The 19,887-nt window shown below is 40.5% G+C and overlaps 1 protein-coding gene across 5 annotated transcripts in view; it reads right to left on the reverse strand.

Annotated features, from left to right (window-relative positions):
- Window positions 1–204: 204 nt before the first annotated feature.
- The window catches only part of LOC124152513 (alpha-(1,3)-fucosyltransferase C-like), a 61,793-nt gene continuing 42,110 nt past the window's right edge, over window positions 205–19,887 (reverse strand). For 2 of the 5 annotated variants that reach the window (XM_048394356.1, XM_048394357.1), the window contains one exon: window positions 205–2,048. In XM_048394356.1, coding sequence (XP_048250313.1) covers window positions 741–2,048 — 1,308 coding nt within the window. In that variant the 3' untranslated portion in view covers window positions 205–740. Of the gene's footprint in view, window positions 2,049–9,009; window positions 9,192–12,043; window positions 17,059–19,887 lie in introns of those variants that run through there. The other 3 variants (XM_046525475.2, XM_048394358.1, XM_046525478.2) reach the window with 2 other exon arrangements.

The raw sequence follows: 19,887 nt of genomic DNA on the forward strand, positions 1-19,887 counted from the left end.
ATTAATCAGCTCTTGCAACAAGCAATGATCATTGGGAAGCTGCCCCGGATTCAAACAGGATTTGTCAGCATTGGACTATTTGTCTTCTTATTCCTGTATATTTAGAGATTTGAACTGATCTCTCACCAATGTTATGCTATAGTAATCTGGTGCGGTCGGCACTGTGACCCAATAGTAAATGTTATCATAAGTCATTCGTTTAGTGACCTGTTAGACAGGAATATGTTTTATTTTATTCTAACTTAAACATACAAATACACACATGATAAATAAATTATTATATGACATACAGTTTCGAGTCAACCTCACACGAAAAAGGCATAAAAAACAAATTTTACAAAGTGGTTGAAATGAACTTATAATAAACTGCCGGGCAAAGGAAGGATACACTTGGATTTGACCACAAAATTACAAAAGTTATCAATACGTTACTGGGCGCCGAAACACTCCAAACTTAAAGTTCCACATCAAACTTGGGCGTACACCTTCTTTTGCCCGCCGGTGTACCTTATGGATAAGTAATGAAAGTTTCAGAGACATGAACGTGAGTGAGTGAGGTAGCTGTGTTTAACGCCGCTGTAAATGTATTCACTTATATCACGGCTTGTCATTTTATTTGTGGGAGGAAAGGCGGAAGTTGTGCATGCCAGGGCCACCCGTGCCTCCCATACACGCACAGTGTCTCTTAAATAGAAGATGGCAGGGTTTGGGCAAATATGATATACCCTAAACAAAGGCTGTCAAACGTCGTTGGGATTGTGACATGTGCCTTCGTGTAACCAGCGGACATTATCATAATAGTATTGGTAATATTTCTCCACATTATGAAGCTTCACACAAATGTCACAGAAAGCAGATTCATATGTCGTTCCTATATTGGAATGTGTATACCCGGATTTCTCTTCCAGTATCTCAGCATAAGCCGTTACGTTTTTTTCCAGATATATAAGATATTTTGCCAGTTCTTTTGGACTGGAAAAGTCCGCTGCATTAATGTACGTTCCTTTTGGTATCATGGCATCATAATCAGCACCTCCCCGAACGACAGGAACAATGTTGTGAGAATAGGTTTTATACAACTTTTCAGAGATATAGTCAATGCACAAAGCATTTTCAAACGCTAAATAGAATCTATATTCATTGAAAAATGACTGTTGGCAATCGCTGCCATAAGTACACTGCGAGGGACCACATTTCCCATATATGTCCACTGGTATATGCTTGCGTAATTCGGTGACGTAGTCTTCGCGCCTGGAGGGAGTCTTGCAGTTACTTACAAACCAAAGAATCGATTTAGTTTTTTTCAAAGCGATTTTAGTGAAATTAGCTGATTTTTGTGGTGCCTTGCGTAAGAAAACACGATAAGGCAAGGCAACATCCGAGTCTAGCCGATAAGTCATGGTCCAGTTAAACATACGACGCCACTGATGGGACTGGTAGAAATGACGTTCAAAATATTTAGGACACTCTAAGCCAAACATGATCCACGCATGGTTAGCTTGTTTGGCAGGTGGAATGTTGTCTGAAAGTTGCACTACATCGATGATAACAGCATCTGCCTTTGCCATCTGCGTGGGATCGTATGAACATTGGCAGCCTTTCTGTGGACACTTTTGTAAACCTTGTGGACAAAAATCCTTGAAATGTTTAAACCATTTCGGCGCGTTATAAAACAGTATCATCTTGGATTGGTTTCCATGTGCTGTGTGGTGTCCATTTTCGAAATTTACGTTGAAGGAAACTTTCTGTCTGTACTTTTCAGTGGAGTGAAATGAAATTGGCTTGTAAAAATATGGAAATTTCTTAGAAGCACTGACAACCAATTTGGAGTATGGGCTGGTTGTGTCATTAATGTTATTGTCTGCTCTGAGCGATGCTAGGTCTGTATCCGACAGACTGTCGATTGTGTAGTTCACAACGGCAGCTTGAAGCGGCATCCGCCTCACTGGATCCTGCCATGACACACTGCAGTACAGCACAACCATTCCACAAAACAATATACCACTGACAACGACTGCGATGCGCTGTAATCGTTGCATCGTCGGAACCTGAGAAAGAGAACGAATATGTATTATCTGATACGCCATAAATGAATGCGTACCTCTTCAGAATCAGTTCCTAAAATGATCAACTTGCAGGGATGTTAGCAGCACAACAACAGTCACTTTACCTCAGTACAGTAACGGTAGCTTTGTAGATCGTGACCCTCACACCACAGGCCCTTGTGTCGTTGCTTAAATATTTCAAGATCAATTAATATCATGAGTGTCAGAAATGCACAATATTAATATATCTTAACACGTAGTGCATTTCTGACACTAGACAATTAAGCAACGATACAAGACCCTGTGCCTATAGAACCTCTCAGTCCTTCCGAACCTGTGCCAAACTGGTAACATTATAAACATTGTTTTTCCATTGCCTGACGTATCCTAAAGATGAAAACTATACAGAATACAGCCCAGTATCTACGCATAATTATAAATACCCACTTTGTTCCACATAACTGGTCAGAGACTAGTCGCATATATTATACGGTTCTAACACGTCTGTCTTCTGGTATCAAGTATATCAACACTTGCCAAGGAGATTTAAACTTTTATCGATGACTTTTGACATATGTGATACGGTTTCAGTGTCTTTAGTGTAAATATATACAGCTAACTAGAATAGGTCTTCAGCAACCCATGCCAGCCGCAAAAGGCGGCCATGCTTGTCGTAAGAGGCGACTAACGGGATCAGGTGGTCAGGCTCGCTGTCTTGGTTGATGCATGTCATCGTGTCCCAATTGCGTGGATCGATGATCATGTCAATCACTGGATTGTCTGGTCCAGACTCGATTATTTACAAACCACCGTCCTATAGCCGAAATATTGCTGAGTGCGGCGTTAAAAACAAACAAAACAAAACTGGCATTAAAAGTAAAGCAACTTCTTTATTCATATGGTTTTGGCCATGTTTGGGATAGTCAAGGAGTAAATCATTTTGGTTTTATTGATAATTTTAAAATTAGATGTATTGATATAGAAAACCAACCGCGGTCTAGCAGTTTAAGAACTTACTCTAAACTTTCTTTTTATTCTTGTATTAAGCAATATAATGTATTGGAAAATTATCTAGATTGCATTTCAGTAAGTGCCTATCGTATTGCTTTGAGTAAAGTTAGATGTTCTGGTCATACTTTGCTAATTGAAAATGGAAGGAAGTACAATATACCTAGAGCTAAGGGACTATGTCGATATTGTGTAAGACCTGAAGTTGAATCTGAATATCATTTTTGTTTACAATGTCCATATTATGACAGTTTGAGGCGTTTTACCTTATTATTTTTACACAAATGTAACTTTTGATAAATTTGTATCACTCCGTACATCTAAAAACCCATGCAAAATTAATGCTTCCGCTAAATTTATATTTCTTGCTTTAAAAAAGCGTAATAACTTTCTCACTGGCACTGAAATTGTCTAATTCTGATATCACGTATTGTATAATGGGCCGGTGGCCCCTTCACTGAAAGATAGCTCTCTCTCTCTCTCTCTCTCTCTCTCTCTCTCTCTCTCTCTCTCTCTCTCTCTCTCATTCGATTGTGACGTCATGGAATGATGTCACGATGGTTTTCAAAGTGTTCATGTATACCTATTGAATCACCTTGTAAGATTGTGAATCGGGTATCTAGTATTCACGAAGAGCCAGTGAATCACCTGTAAATCAGGTATCGTTCGTGTATACTTATGTGTATCACATTGTACTATTGTGAACAGGGTATGTAGTGTTCATGAATACCTAGTGCAGCACCATGTACGATTGTGAATCAGGTATCGTTCTTCAATATCTGGTGTATCATACTGCACTATTGTGAATTGGTTATCTAATTGGTAATCAACCTGTATCAACCTGTACAGTTGTGAATCAGGTGTCTGTGTTAATTTATAGTGTATTACCTTGAAAATTTGAGATGCGGGTGTCTTGTGTTAATGTATAGTGTTTTACCTTGTAGGTTTGAGATGCGGCTGTCTAGTGTTTATGTAAAGTGTATTACCTTGTATGTTTGAGATACGGGTGTCCTGTATTTATGAAAAGTATATTACTTGGTAGGTTTGAGATACGGGTGTCTGGTGTTCACGTAAAGTGTTTTACCTTGTAGCATTGAGATACGGGTGTCTGGTGTTTACGTAAAGTGTATTACCTTGGAGGTTTGAGATACGGGTATCCTGTGTTTATTTATAGTGTTTTAACTTGTAGGTTTGAGATACAGGTGTCTGGTGTTTACGTAAAGTGTATTCCCTTGTAAGTTTGAGATACGAGTGACCTCTGTTATGAACAGTGTATCACCATGTAGGTTTGAGATACGGGTGTCTTTTGTTTATGTATAGTGTTTACCTTGTAGGTCTGAGATACAGGTGTCTGGTGTTTACGTAAAGTGTATTACCTTGTAGGGTTGAGATACGCGTGTCCTGTGTTTATGTATAGTGTATTCCCCTGTAGGTTTGAGATACTGGTGTCTTGTGTTTACGTAAAGTGTATTCCCTTGTAAGTATGATAAAAAGGTGTCTGGTGTTTATGTATTCAATTCTTTATTCATGTACATGTGTAGGACAGCGGCCAATGGAACAATATTTGGTCCATCATTAACATTTAAAGGCTTAGTGTTTGGAGTCTAACATTCATAGCATGGTATATAAAAGTTGCAACATTTCTAATAACAGTGTTATTGTTTACCGCCATAAGCATGTTGAATTTAGCAAGAGTAGGATGTACAAAATACTTCTGGGGTAAATACTGAAGCGTTATCATCATAAGGGTTACAAATTAATAAAAAATGATATTCATTCTCGACATATCTTTGATTGCAACTATATTCCGTCGTTTCCCAACAGCGTGCTGCCAGGCACTGGTTATCATGGACACATTGGATTTAAAACATTGCAGTCGTGATATAGCTAGGATAATTCATAGTGGCTTTAGAAACTCACCCACGCCCACACGCTAGGTGTACACGAACTCAAGAAACACATATCTCAACCCTGGTTTTTACGTAAAGTGCAATACCTTGTAGGTTTGAGATACGGATGTCTAGTGTTTATGTAAAGTGTATTCACTTGTAGGTATGAGATACGGGTGTCTGGTGTTTATGTAAAGTGTATTACCTTGTAGGTTTGAGATACGTGTGTCCTGTGTTTATGTATAGTGTATTACCTTGTAGGTTTGAGATACGGGTGTCTGGTGTTTATTGTATTGTGCATTACCTTGTAGGTTTGACATACGGGTGTCCTGTTTTTACGTTAAGTGTATTACCTTGTAGGTTTTAGATAAGGGTGTCCTGTGTTTATTGTATTGTACAATACCTTGTAGGTTTGAGAAACGGTTGTCTGGTTTTTACATAAAGTGTATTACGTTGCAGGTTTGAGATACGGGTGTTTTGTGATTTTTGTATTGTGCAATACCTGGTAGGTTTGCGATGCGGGTGTACTGTGTTTCTAGTGTATTCCCTTGTAGATTTGAGGTACGGGTGTCTGTTCTTTATTGCATTGTGCAATACCTTGTCGGTTTGAGATACGGGTGTCCTGTGTTTATGTAAAGTGTATTGCCTTGTTAGTTTGAAATACAGGTGTCTGGTGTTTATGTAAAGTGTATTACCTTCTAGTTTTGAGAAATGGTGTCCTGTGTTTTTGTTTAGTGTATTACCTTGTAGGTTTGAGATACGGGTGTCTGATGTTAACGTAATGTGTATTAACTTGTAGGTTTGAGATACGGGTGTCTAATGTTTATGGAAAGTGTATTACCCTGCAGGTTTGAGATTCGGGTGTCCTGTGTTTATGTATTGTGTTTGACCTTGTAGGATTTGATATACGGGTGTCTAATTTTTACGTAAAGTGTATTACCTTGTAGGTTTGAGATACGGGTGTCTGGTGTTTACGTAAAGTGTTTTACCTTTTAGGTTTGACATACGGGTGTGCAGTGTTTATGTATAGTGTATTGACTTGTCGGTTGGAAATACGGGTGTCTAGTGTTTACATAAAGTGTATTACCTTTTAGGTTTGAGATATGGGTGTCTAGTGTTTACGTAATGTCTATTACCTTGTAGGTTTGAGATACGGGTGTCTGTTGTTTACGTAATGTGTATTACCTGGTAGGTTTGAGATGCGGGTTTCTTGTGTTTATGTAAAATGTAGTACATTGTAGGTTTGAGATACGTGTGTCCTGTGTTTATGCATAGTGTATTACCTTGTAGGTTTCAGATACGGGTGTCCAGTGTTTATGTAGAGTGTATTACCTTGTTGGTTTGAGATACGGGTGTCCAGTGTTTATGTATAGTGCATTACCTTGTAGCATTGAGATATGGTAGTCCTGTGTTTATTTATAGTGTATTCTCTTGTCGGTTTGAGATACGGATGTTTGGTGTTTACGTAAAATGTATTACCTTGAAGATATGAGATAAGGGTGTCTTGTGTTTATGTATAGTGTTTTTCATTGTAGGTTTGAGATACGGGTGTCTGATGTTTACGTAATTGGTATTACCTTGTAGGTTTGAGATACGGATGTCTAGTGTTACTATAATGTGTATTACCTAGTAGGTTTGAGTTTCAGGTGTCCTGTGTTTATGTATAGTGTCTTACCTTGTAGGTTTGAAATACGGATGTCTGGTGTTTACGTAAAGTGTATTACCATGTAGGTTTGAGATATGGGTGTCTGGTGTTTATTGTATTGTGCAATACCTTGTCGGTTTGAGATACGGGTGTCTGGTGTTTTTGTATAGTGTTTTACCTTGTAGGTTTGAGGTACGGGTGTCTGGTGTTTACGTTAAGTGTATTACCTTGTAGGTTTGAGATATGATTGTCTGTTGTTTATATATAGTGCTTTACCTTGTAGGTTTGAGATATGAGTGTCTGGTGTTTATGTATAGTGCTTTACCTTGTAGGTTGGAGATACGGGTGTCTGGTGTTTATGTATAGTGTATTCCCTTGTAGTTTTGAGATACGGGTGTCCTGTGTTTATTTATAGTGCACCTTGTAGGGGTGAGATATGTGTTTCTTGAGTTCGTGTACACCTAGCGTGTAGGCGTGGGTGAGTTTCTAAAGCCACTATGAATTATCCTAGCTATATCACGACTGCAATGTTTTAAATCCAATGTGTCCATGATAACAGTGCCTGGCAGCAAGCTGTTGGGAAACGACGGCACTCAATCAATCGGGTCACACAATCGGGTTCAAAGGCTGTATTGAATTTATCGATTTATATCTGTGCATGTGCAATACAAGCTACGAGCAGTATATACGGGGTGTGGGCTGGGGGGGGGGGGGGGGGGGGGTGGGGGGGGGGGGGTGGGGGGGGGGGGGGGGGTTGGGGGGTTGCCTCACTTTTATGTAAAGTGTTGTGAACCGACTGATGGACTCCTGTGTTTGAAGAAGGACCGATATCCCAAACCTAACAGCCCGGTATACTGAGCTCTTATCTCTGCCTGTGTCATCGGATACACGTCACCAAGTTCAGGTCGAGTGACCAGACAAGTGAACTGACTATACAATACCGCCAACACACAATTGAGACGTGTTTGTGGTTATTGCTGTGTCCATGGCGACGGGGATCACTCTGCATTGTCAAGCCGTTCACCTCAAAAATAACATTTTCGTACACCTTAATTAAAGAGAGAGAATGTGTCTTGTACTTTAAAACAATGCACCTGTTTACAATAATATGTTACCTTGTTTATAATGATAACACCTTTTCTTCCCACACTATGATTGTTTACTGTGCTATATGATGTACTAGTGTGTCTGATTGTCTATTGTTTAACGCCGCACTCAGCAATATTCCAGCTATATGACGGCGGTCTGTAAATAATCGAGTCTGGACAAGACAATCCAGAGATTGACAACATGATCATCGATCTACGCAATTGGGATACGATGACATGCATCAACCAAATCAGCGAGACTGACCACCCGATCCAAAGCCGCTTTTTTTCGGCAGGCATGGATTGCTGATGACCTATTCTTCCCGGATCTTTACGGGTCTACTAGTGCGTATTTATGTGTGTGTATCTATGCATGCAGTTTATATGTGCTAATGTTAATAACATGTTCATTTAGCTATAATGGCGTTGGTGTGGCGTGGCGTGGCGTGGCGTGGCGTGGCGTGGCGTGTGCGTACATCCAGTGCATATTATGTACTATTGTTAGTAACATGTTTATAAAGCTAAAAGAGAAAACAAAACAAAGTACATGTTCAGCACACAAGTACAAAAACTGGAGACAGACACGCACATATGTCACACCCATACACCGCACAAGTAGTAGGACCTCGTCCTGGATATGAGGCTTAACCTTTTCCTAGTAAAACCTGGTACGAGGTTTTACTTTTTCATACTGACACCTGATGAGTTGAGTCGTAGATAAAATTTGTTTTAAACCTCCAGTGTTCTATCATTGAAGAAATGAAATGAAGTTTTCATTATGAATGATGGGAATCGAATCTCCAGCCTCACATATTGTGTTTAGTTTTGTGATCCACTGTTTTCCTACTGAACCACAGGGGCAGGCGATAAAAAGTCGGTCAAATTTCCGCGTCAGGAATCAAGTTGGCCAAGGCTGAACTTGTTTTTTGCCCTCGCACGCTTTATTCGAATTCCTTATATACCGCGACACACTGTATTACTTCACTATAAGGTAGATCGATGTTTTCTTATTTTTTCCGTGGTATTTCTTGCTTTAGACAGTTCATTAGTGAGATAAAGCAGTCCTCCTCGGTTGGGGTCGAGGAAGTGAGACCTCGACAATCGGGTATCGCCAACGTGAGACCTCGGAGCTTAAATTCGCTCTTGCCTCGGTCTTACTTTCTCGACCATAACCCCGGAGTCGTGCTTTATCTCACCAATGAACAGTCCTTATCCTTCAAATATGAAAACATGAGATGAACATGTATAAAAACTTGGCAAGCCAAGGTCACTTATCAGGTAGCTCAAATTAAATATCGTTGAAACCCCGCAACATTAGCACAGATATCACTCACCGTTTGTTAGTCGTTGCCCCTGGCAGTTTTCAGTACACGCGATACAAGTAATTGTGAAATGATCCGCGCATGGCTTATTTCTGTGGTTTGGAAGGCAATGCCTGAGGTCACGCGTTCTGGACAATGGAGTACGTCGAGTCTCAGTCAGCGTGGGCCAAGGTGCATATGGGTTACAATACATTGACTGACTGCAAGTCTCCGTCACTCGACCCCTTCATCCCAGGCACTTCAACATTTAGCCCCAGGAAATAAAGTTATCTCATTTGAATATATATATTGGATATATAATCCAAATAGAGCCAAAGTAGAGAATAATGTTTAATTTCAGGAGATGAGACATTCTAGATTTGAGTTGAATTTATTTTTTAATTCCCAGACACAGACTAAAGGTAGCGTGACCCACCCTTTAACCTCTCAGCCATCTACAGTTCTCCCGGGCCGACTTCTTCAGAGAATTTAAATATAATGTACTGCATCTCCTGTCTAATGTCGACTGGTACAGCCACGCGTTTCCTTATGCTGTCTATTGTCGACTGGTACATTCATCTCTCCTCATGCCGTCTATTGTCGACTGGTAGAGCCATGTGTCTCCTCATGCTGTCTATTGTCGACTGGTACAGTCATGTGTCTCGTCATGCTGTCTATTGTCGACTGGTAGAGCAATGTGTCTCCTCATGCTGTCTATTGTCGACTGGTACAGCCATGTGTCTCCTCATGCTGTCTATTGTTGACTGGTACAGTCACGTGTCTCCCCATGCTGTCTATTGTTGACTGGTAAGCCATGGTGTATACTCATGCCTATTGTTGACTAGCAAGCCACGTGTCTCCTCATGCTGTCTATTGTCGAATGGTAAGCCATGTGTCTCATGCTGTCTATTGTCGACTGGTACAGTCATGTGTCTCGTCATGCTGTCTATTGTCGAATGGTAAGCCATGTGTCTCCTCATGCTGTCTATTGTCGAATGGTAAGCCATGTGTCTCCTCGTGCTGTCTATTGTCGAATGGTAAGCCATGTGTATCCTCATGCTGTCTTTTGTCGAATGGTAAGCCATGTGTCTCATGCTGTCTATTGCCGACTGGTACAGTCATGTGTCTCGTCATGCTGTCTATTGTCGACTGGTAGAGCAATGTGTCTCCTCATGCTGTCTATTGTCGACAGGAACAGCCACGTGTTTCCTCATGCTGTCTATTTTCGACTGGTACAGTCATGTGTCTCCTCATGCTGTCTATTGTCAACTGGTAAGCCATGTGTCTCCTCATGCTGTGTTTTGTCGACTGGTACAGTCATGTGTCTCATGCTGTCTATTGTCGGATGGTACAGACATACGTCTCCTCATGCTGTCTATTGTCGACTGGTACAGTCATGTGTCTCCTCATGCTGTTTATTGTCGCCTGGTACAATCATGTGTCTCCTCATGCTGTCTATTGTTGACTACTAAGCCATTTGTCTCCTCATGCTGTGTTTTGTCGACTGGTACAGTCATGTGTCTCATGTTGTCTATTGTTGGATGGTACAGACATACGTCTCCTCATGCTGTCTATTGTCGACTAGGACAGTCATGTGTCTCCTCATTCTGTGTATTGTCGACTGGTACAACCATGTGTCTCCTCATGCTGTCTATTGTTGACTACTAAGCCATTTGTCTCCTCGTGCTGTGTTTTGTCGACTGGTACAGTCATGTTTCTCATGCTGTCTATTGTCAACTGGTAAGCCATGTGTCTCCTACTGCTGTCATTTGTCAACTGGTAAGCCATGTGTCTCCTCATGCTGTCTATTGTCGACTGGTAAGCCATGCGTCTCCTCATGCTGTCTATTGTCGACTGGTAGAGCCATGTGTCTCCTCCAGCCGTCTATTGTCAACTGGTAAGCCATGTGTCTCCTCCTGCTGTCATTTGTCAACTGGTAAGCCATGTGTCTCATGCAGTCTATTGTCGACTGGTACAGCCATGTGTCTCCTCATGCTGTCTATTGTCGACTGGTACAGCCATGTGTCTCCTCATGCTGTCTATTGTTGACTGGTAAGCCATGTGTATACTCATGCCTATTGTTGACTAGCAAGCCACGTGTCTCCTCATGCTGTCTATTGTCGAATGGTAAGCCATGTGTCTCATGCAGTCTTTTGTCAACTGGTACAGCCATGTGTCTTCTCATGCTGTCTATTGTCGACTGGTAAGCCATGTGTCTCCTCATGCTGTGTATTGTCGAATGGTAAGCCATGTGTCTCCTAATGCTGTCTATTATCGACTTGTACAGCCACGCGTTTCCTCAAACTGTCTATTGTCGACTGGTACAGCCATGTCTCCTCATGCTGTCTATTGTCGATTGGTGAGCCATGTGTCTCCTCATCCTGTCTATTGCCGTGTGGTAAGCCACGTGTCTCCCCATGCTGGCTATTGTCGAAAGGAACAGCCACGTGTCTCCTCATGCTGTCTATTGTCGACTGGTAGAGCTATGTGTCTCCTCATGCTGTCGATTGTCGACTGGTAAGCCATGCGTTTCCTCCAGCTGTCTATTGTCTACTGGTAAGCCATGCGTTTCCTCCAGCTGTCCGTGTCGACTCGTAAGCCATGTGTCTCCTCAACTGGACAGCCATATAACTCCTCAACTGGAGATACGTCGACAATTATAAAACTGCAAGATCTCTTGTTGGAACGCACTGGCGATTTGTTCTCAATTATTAACACTGCATGGCCCTTTTGGAGATATGTTGACAATTATAAACACTGTTTGGCCTCTTGTGGGGACCCACTGAAGGTGTGTTGACAATAAAACACACTGTAAGACCTCCGTGGGGTGGGAATGGGGGTAGGGGGTTGGTCACAATTATTTTTGTACTATTATTATGAGATCATGATAAAACATATCTATCAATGGACTGGGCAATTTATTTTCTCAGCTGCGTGAATCACAATGATGCCTGTAGTGCTAAGACAGCCTTGAGGGGATTCCAACAACTGTCAGGCCTCGGTTTGGGGAATTAGCTATTGGGAGCTAGCCTTGAAACAAGAGAGAAGAGAGCTGCGAGGTCCTTAGGGTTTATTCAAGCAAGTGTGTCATATCATTCAAGTTACATCAATTAATATATAATAGTGACGTACAATCATAATAATGATAATAATATGCTAACACATTGTCCATCTAATAAAGGCATAATAATAAAGGCAATGTATTTAAATTGGAGTATGTACGGTAACATTATACAACAGATGCAGTATTTACTAGAATAATAACGGTAATGCTAAATAACATTCCTTAACAGCTAAATTGAGTAGTCGTAATATTTTAATAGAGCATGTACGGTAGACTGCACCAACTGCTTAGATGAGGAACATGACATTTACTTATGAAAAGACGGTAAAAATTAATATTTGTAGTTTCAGTAATAATTATCACAACATAATAATTTCGGCAAATACAGAAAGTAAATACTTGATCCAAATAAAGATACGAATGTACGCGGTAGAAGATATAGCTCGGTTTTAGTTAGAGTAATTATTAGTTTTAGTGGTGATTACTTTGGTGACTACGGTAATGAATCACCGCGGCTGTGTTGCTATTGACTACGCGCATTTCCTAAATATATACGGAGCTAGACGATAACAGCTAATGGAGTGAATACGGTAATTGTATACTTAAACGATGCGCGTTTGAATGTACGTTGTTATGGAGTATAAAGGAGGACTATAACAATATTTAAATGACTACGGTAATGAAATTGTGGTATAGGCTGTGTTGCAGCGTATGCAACTATATGAGGGACGGGACTCTTTACAATATATTCAAATACTTACTTGATGAAGATAAAACCTAAGAAATATGGAATGCGTTGTTATAGCCTATTCTGTAAGCGCACACGGAAGGTAAAGCTGCTCATATAACCTTTGATCGGTGGACTGTTGGAAAATATGGAATAACCGACCTACGTATAAAATAAGTCTTGCTTGAAACAGTTGTGTTAACTCTAGGAACCGTTTTGTGACTAAGCTACATGTACGCTACGCTACTGCACGGAAATATAAACTGTATATGCATCTGGCATTTTCAACAGATGATGTTAGACATGGAAGGGGAATATAATCATTGATGTCGAAATATAGGACAGAACTATGGGTGCCGCATATTAATGACACATAAACTGGAGGAGCCCAGGACGCATTACACTTCAAACAACACTGGAAAGTGCCTGAGTATTAAACGGTAAATAATATATAATGAGCAGTCATTTAGAACTTGTACACAGTAGATTGAGCGTTACAATATGGCAGTACTGATTCAACTTAACTATAACATTTTCTAGACAATAATAACAATGAAATAAGAAGTTTAGTCATAAAATAGGAATATTTAAATGTTTCTTACCTTGAAACAAGAGAGAAGAGAGCTGTGAGGTCCTTAGGGTTTATTCAAGCAAGTGTGCTGAGGACCAACACCCAAGGAGTTATATACCCCCCACAGCTCTACTCGTATCACATTCACAATTACTTTGAAGGTGTAATTTCGGTCTCTGTTATCTTCCCTAGGCTGTCAAAGTTGACTACACAAAAAGCAGGTGGTAATAGAAAAGTATCAGTATTGCCTAACAAGAGTTTATTTTAATTACAGTTTTAGATGATGGTCAAACCCTGCGCCAGTTGGTAACAAAACATTTATCAAGAGAACAAGGGCCATGGCGGACGTACCTGCCGACTTTATCTATGATTACGTAGTTTACTGTTCGTGTGAATGAGCCAGCCAAGGAGCAGCCGTCATGGCCGAAAAACGAGAAATACTGGACTAGCGACTTTCGAATTTTAGGATTTCCTAGTTTAAGTTTAATTTGTGAAAAATATAAAAAAGTATAATGAAATATATGCACTCTAATTCTATCTTAAAGTCCAGCATCAAGTCATCGCAGATATATTTGTATTCTTCCAACTTTATAACTATTCTTTTTTATAGGAGATGGGATAGTCAATTCAGAAAACAAGCACGACTGTAGAAGTTTATATTTCTTCTCAACATGCTCATTTATCAGTTGCATGTACATGATATTAAAGTTTAGTTAATATTTCATAGAGTTTACAGTTGCTGAACATGTTGAAGTCACACTTGTGTCAGATTGACTTCAATAAATAAGATAATATGGAAAATATAGCATGGCATAATTCTATTTTACATTGTGATACTATTACAATAATATGTATTAAACTTCACCAATAAAGACATATTGTTTACAAAGTCTATATTTTTGGAATAGTACAGAACTGAAACATGTCAGTCAGCTCGTATAACCAGGATTTCTATAAATAAGCTTTTATTGTTAAATAATAAGTTTGAAAATCCCTCGCAAAACAGCCTGTTGCGAAATCTATTTTTACACCTCGTGCAAAGGGAGCGAGTTTTGAATGCAGCAAACAGCTTCGAAAGCCATGTGAAAATACAGACTACATAACGTGACTGAATACTATAGAAAGTGCTGCTGATAAATTAATTATAATAAACACAAAATGCTTCCAAGCAAAGACTGCCATCTGTTCTTCCAAATAAATGCAACCAACATAGCCATGATGGCAGACAGGCGACATACTTCCAAAATAAAACATACCACATCCACGCAGTTTTTCCCCTTTGTAACAACTAAAATTGCAACCCGCTAAAAGCTTGACAATAAATCACGGCTATATGCGCTGGGGTTAACTATAGCAATTCTCGGACAATCTTACGAGAAACATATAAATACCAAATAATAAATTAATCATTTTGGCCGTAACACTCTGGCCTCCTAATTGGGATGAGTGAATGATGTCAATTACGAATATGAACACAACAGGCCAAATACTGATTCATGGAGAAATACATTCATATGAAAATGTCCACTCAATCAATAATGTGTCTCCCTCGAAGACACTTTGTTACCTTGGTAACCAAATGTTCACTGATAGTCACAGAATTGCAACAACAGACAGCAATTGCACTAGGAAAGTCGATTCTAAGCAAATGTCTACTTTGATATAAGTTGAAAAGTCATCACAATGACCTATGCCTACAATTCAGTCTTCTTCCAACTGTAAGCACAGCTTATCAATGAGACAAACACGTTCGGACGACTTGGTTCTCTCTTTAACACTGCGAACAAAGTCATTGTTATCTGGAAATGTCTCCTACTTTGCCCATAGCCCACATGTTGCTTGGTGAGGAATCCATCAGAAGGAAAATGTCCCCAACATATACATTTTTCTTTGGTGGTAACCACTTTCGCCTTTCTTGTAGCAACGGTAAGTACTCCCCAGAAGATATCGGCAAGATACTGTACTCGACGCCACTTTCGTCTCGCAATATTGTGATCCTTGTGAAACGTGCCCTGGGGTAAGACTTCTCCAGCTGTATGAAATAATAGATGACTTGGTGTAAGAGGTGTCAGGTCATTTGGATCAGACGTTAACTCTGTAATCGGTCTGCCATTCAATATAGCCTCAACTTCACAAAATCTAGTTTGTAATGCTTCATCATCCAAATGGACTACTTGAGTATGTAGTAAGGAACAGAGTCTGTCTTACAGACCCTGATACAAATATATATCAAATAAAGTCCATGCAAGTCTATAATGTTTGGCAAGTCTAGATTACTGCAGTATCAGGAAATGAAGAGAGTCATTGGGCTCCCTTTTATTATATTTTTATTAAGATAACTGAACAACTGTTTTTTCTGTACGATATGTTCATTTCAGTAACCACTCAAATTGCAACCCGCTAAAAACTTGTCAATAAATCACCGCCATAATGAAATGTGTTTGGTCAAACATCCGTAGGTAGGTGACAGGTGTCTTGTTTCAACCATTTACCACTATCATTATACTGTTGATGATATGAATTCAAATTATGAAGTTTCACACAAATGTCACAAAATGCAGATTCATACGTTTCCCTGTTATCATTTCTATATCTGGATTTGTTTTCCAGTATCCCAGCATAGGCTGTGACGTTTTTCTCCAGATATATAAGATATTTTGCCAGTTCTTTTGGACTTGAAAAGTCCGCTGCATTAATGTACGTTCCTTTTGGTATCATGACATCATAATCAGCACCTCCCCGAACGACAGGAACAATGTTGTGAGAATAGGTTTTATACAACTTCTCTGTGACGTAGTCAATGCAAAATGAATTTTCAAAGGATAAATAAAACCTATATTTGTTGTACAGAACATCGCAATTCTGTCCGCTACATTTCAATGGACCACATCTGCCATAGATGTCCACTGTTATATGCTTCCCTAGTTCTTTCACATATTGTTGCCGTTTGGAGGGTGTGTTGCAGTTACTAACAAACCAAAGGACTGACTTCGTTTTATTCTGAGCAATTTCAGTAAAGTTAGCTCTTGGTGTTGGTTGCTGCTGATCTAAAAGGATATTGTAAGGCAAGATGACATCCGAATCAAGACGATACGTCATGGTCCAGTTAAACACATGGCGCCATTGCTCTGATTGGTATAACTGACTTGGGTAATAGTTTGGACACTCTAATCCGAATAAGGTCCATACTTGGTTGGTTTGTTTAGCTGGAGGCGTCCTGTACTGGAGATCAACTGCGTCGATGATGACAACATCTGCTTTATCCATGTGCTTTGGATGAAAGGAACATTCACAGTGTTTCTGTGGACATTTTTGTAAACCTTGTGGACAAAATTTCTGAAACGGTTTGAACCATCCGGGAGGATTATAAAACAGGATGAGCTTCGACTTGGTGCCTGTTACCGGATGGTATCCATGGTTGAAATTCACGCTGTAAGACGTCTTCTGTCTGTACTTTTCCGAAGAATGAAATGAGATTGGTTTGTAGAAATAAGGATAAGTACGATTTGAACTATTAAAAGTCATTTTGTAGCCAATTGTCGATACTGTCACATTTTTATTAATGGTTCCTCCTTCGTTGTGGGATTCGTTGTCTCTCTGAAACACCGCCCATACTACAGTCGGCTTAAAAAAGGACAGCATTACCGTTCCACAAAGTACTGTGGCAATTAGCAAAGCCAGGCATTGCTTTAATTTCTGTTGTGACGTCAGAGTCTGAAACTGAATAAAATGAGACCTATGTGTATATGTGACCAAACAGACATGACTGCAAGGAAAGCAAGCAAGCACAAGATATACAAAGAGATGGTTAGTATACAGACACATGTAGAGAGATAGTCTGTATGCAGACACATGCAGAGGGACGGTTGGTGTACAGACACACATAGAGAAATGGTTCATATACACACATGTACAGAGAGATGGTTCATATACACACATATACAAAGAGAATGTTGATATACAGACATACAGAGAGATTGTTGGTGTACACACATATACTTGTGGGGTTTATTTTGATGTATAACATTTCAAGACTGTAATGAAGATACAATGCCCTGTATGGTGTATCATCTTGTAAGATTGTGGGTCAGGCCCCTTCCGAACAATAACTGTATCATATACACTCTTTAAAAAAAGAAAAGCACAGGTAGATCTTTGGTAAATTTATTGTACCTAATAAAGTCGATATATTTAATTTAATATCATAGATACAAATATGGAATTTTGGAGCTCGATAGTCGCATGTTGTTGCTGTATAAAGGCATTGACAACTGTTCATTGTCATGTCTAATAAGGCCACAAGGTTGAGCTGAACTCAGTATCTTGTGTGACCGCCCCGGGCAGCAATCACGGCTCTGTATCTCCTCGGCAATGAGTGGATAAGTGCATGAATGTAACGCGTTGGCCAGTTGTGGGAGTGTCTGCGGTGTGTTCTGATGTTAACGTACACGTCGATCAAGTTCACCCTATAGGTGTTCAATTGGGTTGAGATCTGGACATCTCTACGGCCAGGGCAATACGTTGATGTTGGCATTATGAAGGTAGTCTACCGTGACACGAGCTTCGTGTGGTGGAGCGTTGTCCTGTTGAAACAGCTCCTTCTGGCGAAAAATGATTGGAAGATGGGGAGGTTAGAGAATTTGATTCATGTAGCGACTGTCAATTTTCCCTGAACCACAACCAAGTCAGATCTCGTGGTGTAGGATATGCGCCCCCATATCTTCCTGGTGTATCCCCTTGGTCCATCCCCTTGTAAGATTGTGTATCAGGTATCAGGTGTACCATATCTTCCTGGTGTATGCCCTTGTAAGATTGTGTATCAGGTATCAGGTGTACCATATCTTCCTGGTGTATGTCCTTGTAAGATTGTGAATCAGGTATCACGTGTACCATATCTTCCTGGTGTATCCCCTTGGTGCATCCCCTTGTAAGATTATGAATAAGGTATCACGTGTACCATATCTTCCTGGTCCATCCTCTTGTAAGACTGTGAATCAGGTATCAGGTGTACCATATCTTCCTGGTGTATGCCCTTGTAAGATTGTGTATCAGGTATCACGTGTACCATATCTTCCTGGTGTATCCCCTTGTAAGATTATGAATAAGGTATCACGTGTACCATATCTTCCTGGTCCATCCCCTTGTAAGACTGTGTATCAGGTATCAGGTGTACCATATCTTCCTGGTGTATGCCCTTGTTAGATTGTGAATCAGGTATCACGTGTACCATATCTTCCTGGTGTATCCCCTTGGTGCATCCCCTTGTAAGATTGTGAATAAGGTATCACGTGTACCATATCTTCCTGGTCCATCCAGTTGTAAGACTGTGTATCAGGTATCACGTGTACCATATCTTCCTGGTGTATGCCCTTGTAAGATTGTGAATCAGGAATCACTGGTACCATATCTTCCTGGTGTATCCCTTGGTGCATCCCCTTGTAAGATTCTGAATAAGGTATCACGTGTACCATATCTTCCTGGTCCATCCCCTTGTAAGATTGTGTATCAGGTATCAGGTCAACCATATCTTCCTTGTGTATGCCCTTGTAAGATTGTGTATCAGGTATCAAGTGTACCATATCTTCCTGGTGTATGCCCTTGTAAGATTGTGTACCAGGTAACACGTGTACTATATCTTCTTGGTGTATCCCCTTGATGCATCCCCTTGTAAGATTGTGTATCAGGTATCACGTGTACCATATCTTCATGGTGTATGCCCTTGTAAGATTTTGAATCAGGAATCACGTGTACCATATCTTCCTGGTGTATCCCCTTGTAAGATTGTGAATCAGGAATGACGTGTACCATATCTTCCTGGTGTATCCCCTTGGTGCATCCCCTTGTAAGATTGTGAATCAGGAATCACGTGTACCATATCTTCCTGTTGTATCCCCATAGTGCATCCCCTTGTAAGATTGTGAATCAGGTATCACGTGTACCATATCTTCCTGGTGTATCCCCTTGTAAGATTGTGAATCAGGAATGACGTGTACCATATCTTCCTGGTGTATCCCCTTGGTGCATCGCCGCCTCCGTGGTCTTGTGGTAGAGCGTCCGCCCGGAGAGCGGAAGGTCCGGGGTTCGATCCCCGGCCGCGTCATACCAAAAGACGTTAAAAGATGGTACTTGTTGTTACCCTGTCTGGCGCTCGGCATTAAGGGGCTAAAACAAGGACTGGTCGGCTCGGAGTCAGTATACTGTGTCTGAGTGGGGTATTCATGTTAAACTGCGGCATGGTATCTCAGTGAACTAGCACTATAAATCGGCATCAGTCCGGACTAGTACAAGCAGCCACACAAACACACAGACGTGCATGCACGTTGCTATGTAAGTGTAATAATCTTGGACGCGACGTTAAACCCCATTTCATCTTACCTGGGTGCATCCCCTTGTAAGATTGTGAATCAAGAATCACGTGTACCATATCTTCCTGTTGTATCCCCTTGGTGCATCCCCTTGTAAGATTGTGAATCAGGTATCACGTGTACTATATCTTCTTGGTGTATCCCCTTGTAATATTGTGAATCAGGTATCACGTATACCATATCT

The sequence above is a fragment of the Haliotis rufescens genome, unplaced genomic scaffold (assembly GCF_023055435.1).
Source record: "Haliotis rufescens isolate VD_foot unplaced genomic scaffold, xgHalRufe1.0.p SCAF_13, whole genome shotgun sequence".
NCBI lineage: Eukaryota > Metazoa > Mollusca > Gastropoda > Lepetellida > Haliotidae > Haliotis > Haliotis rufescens.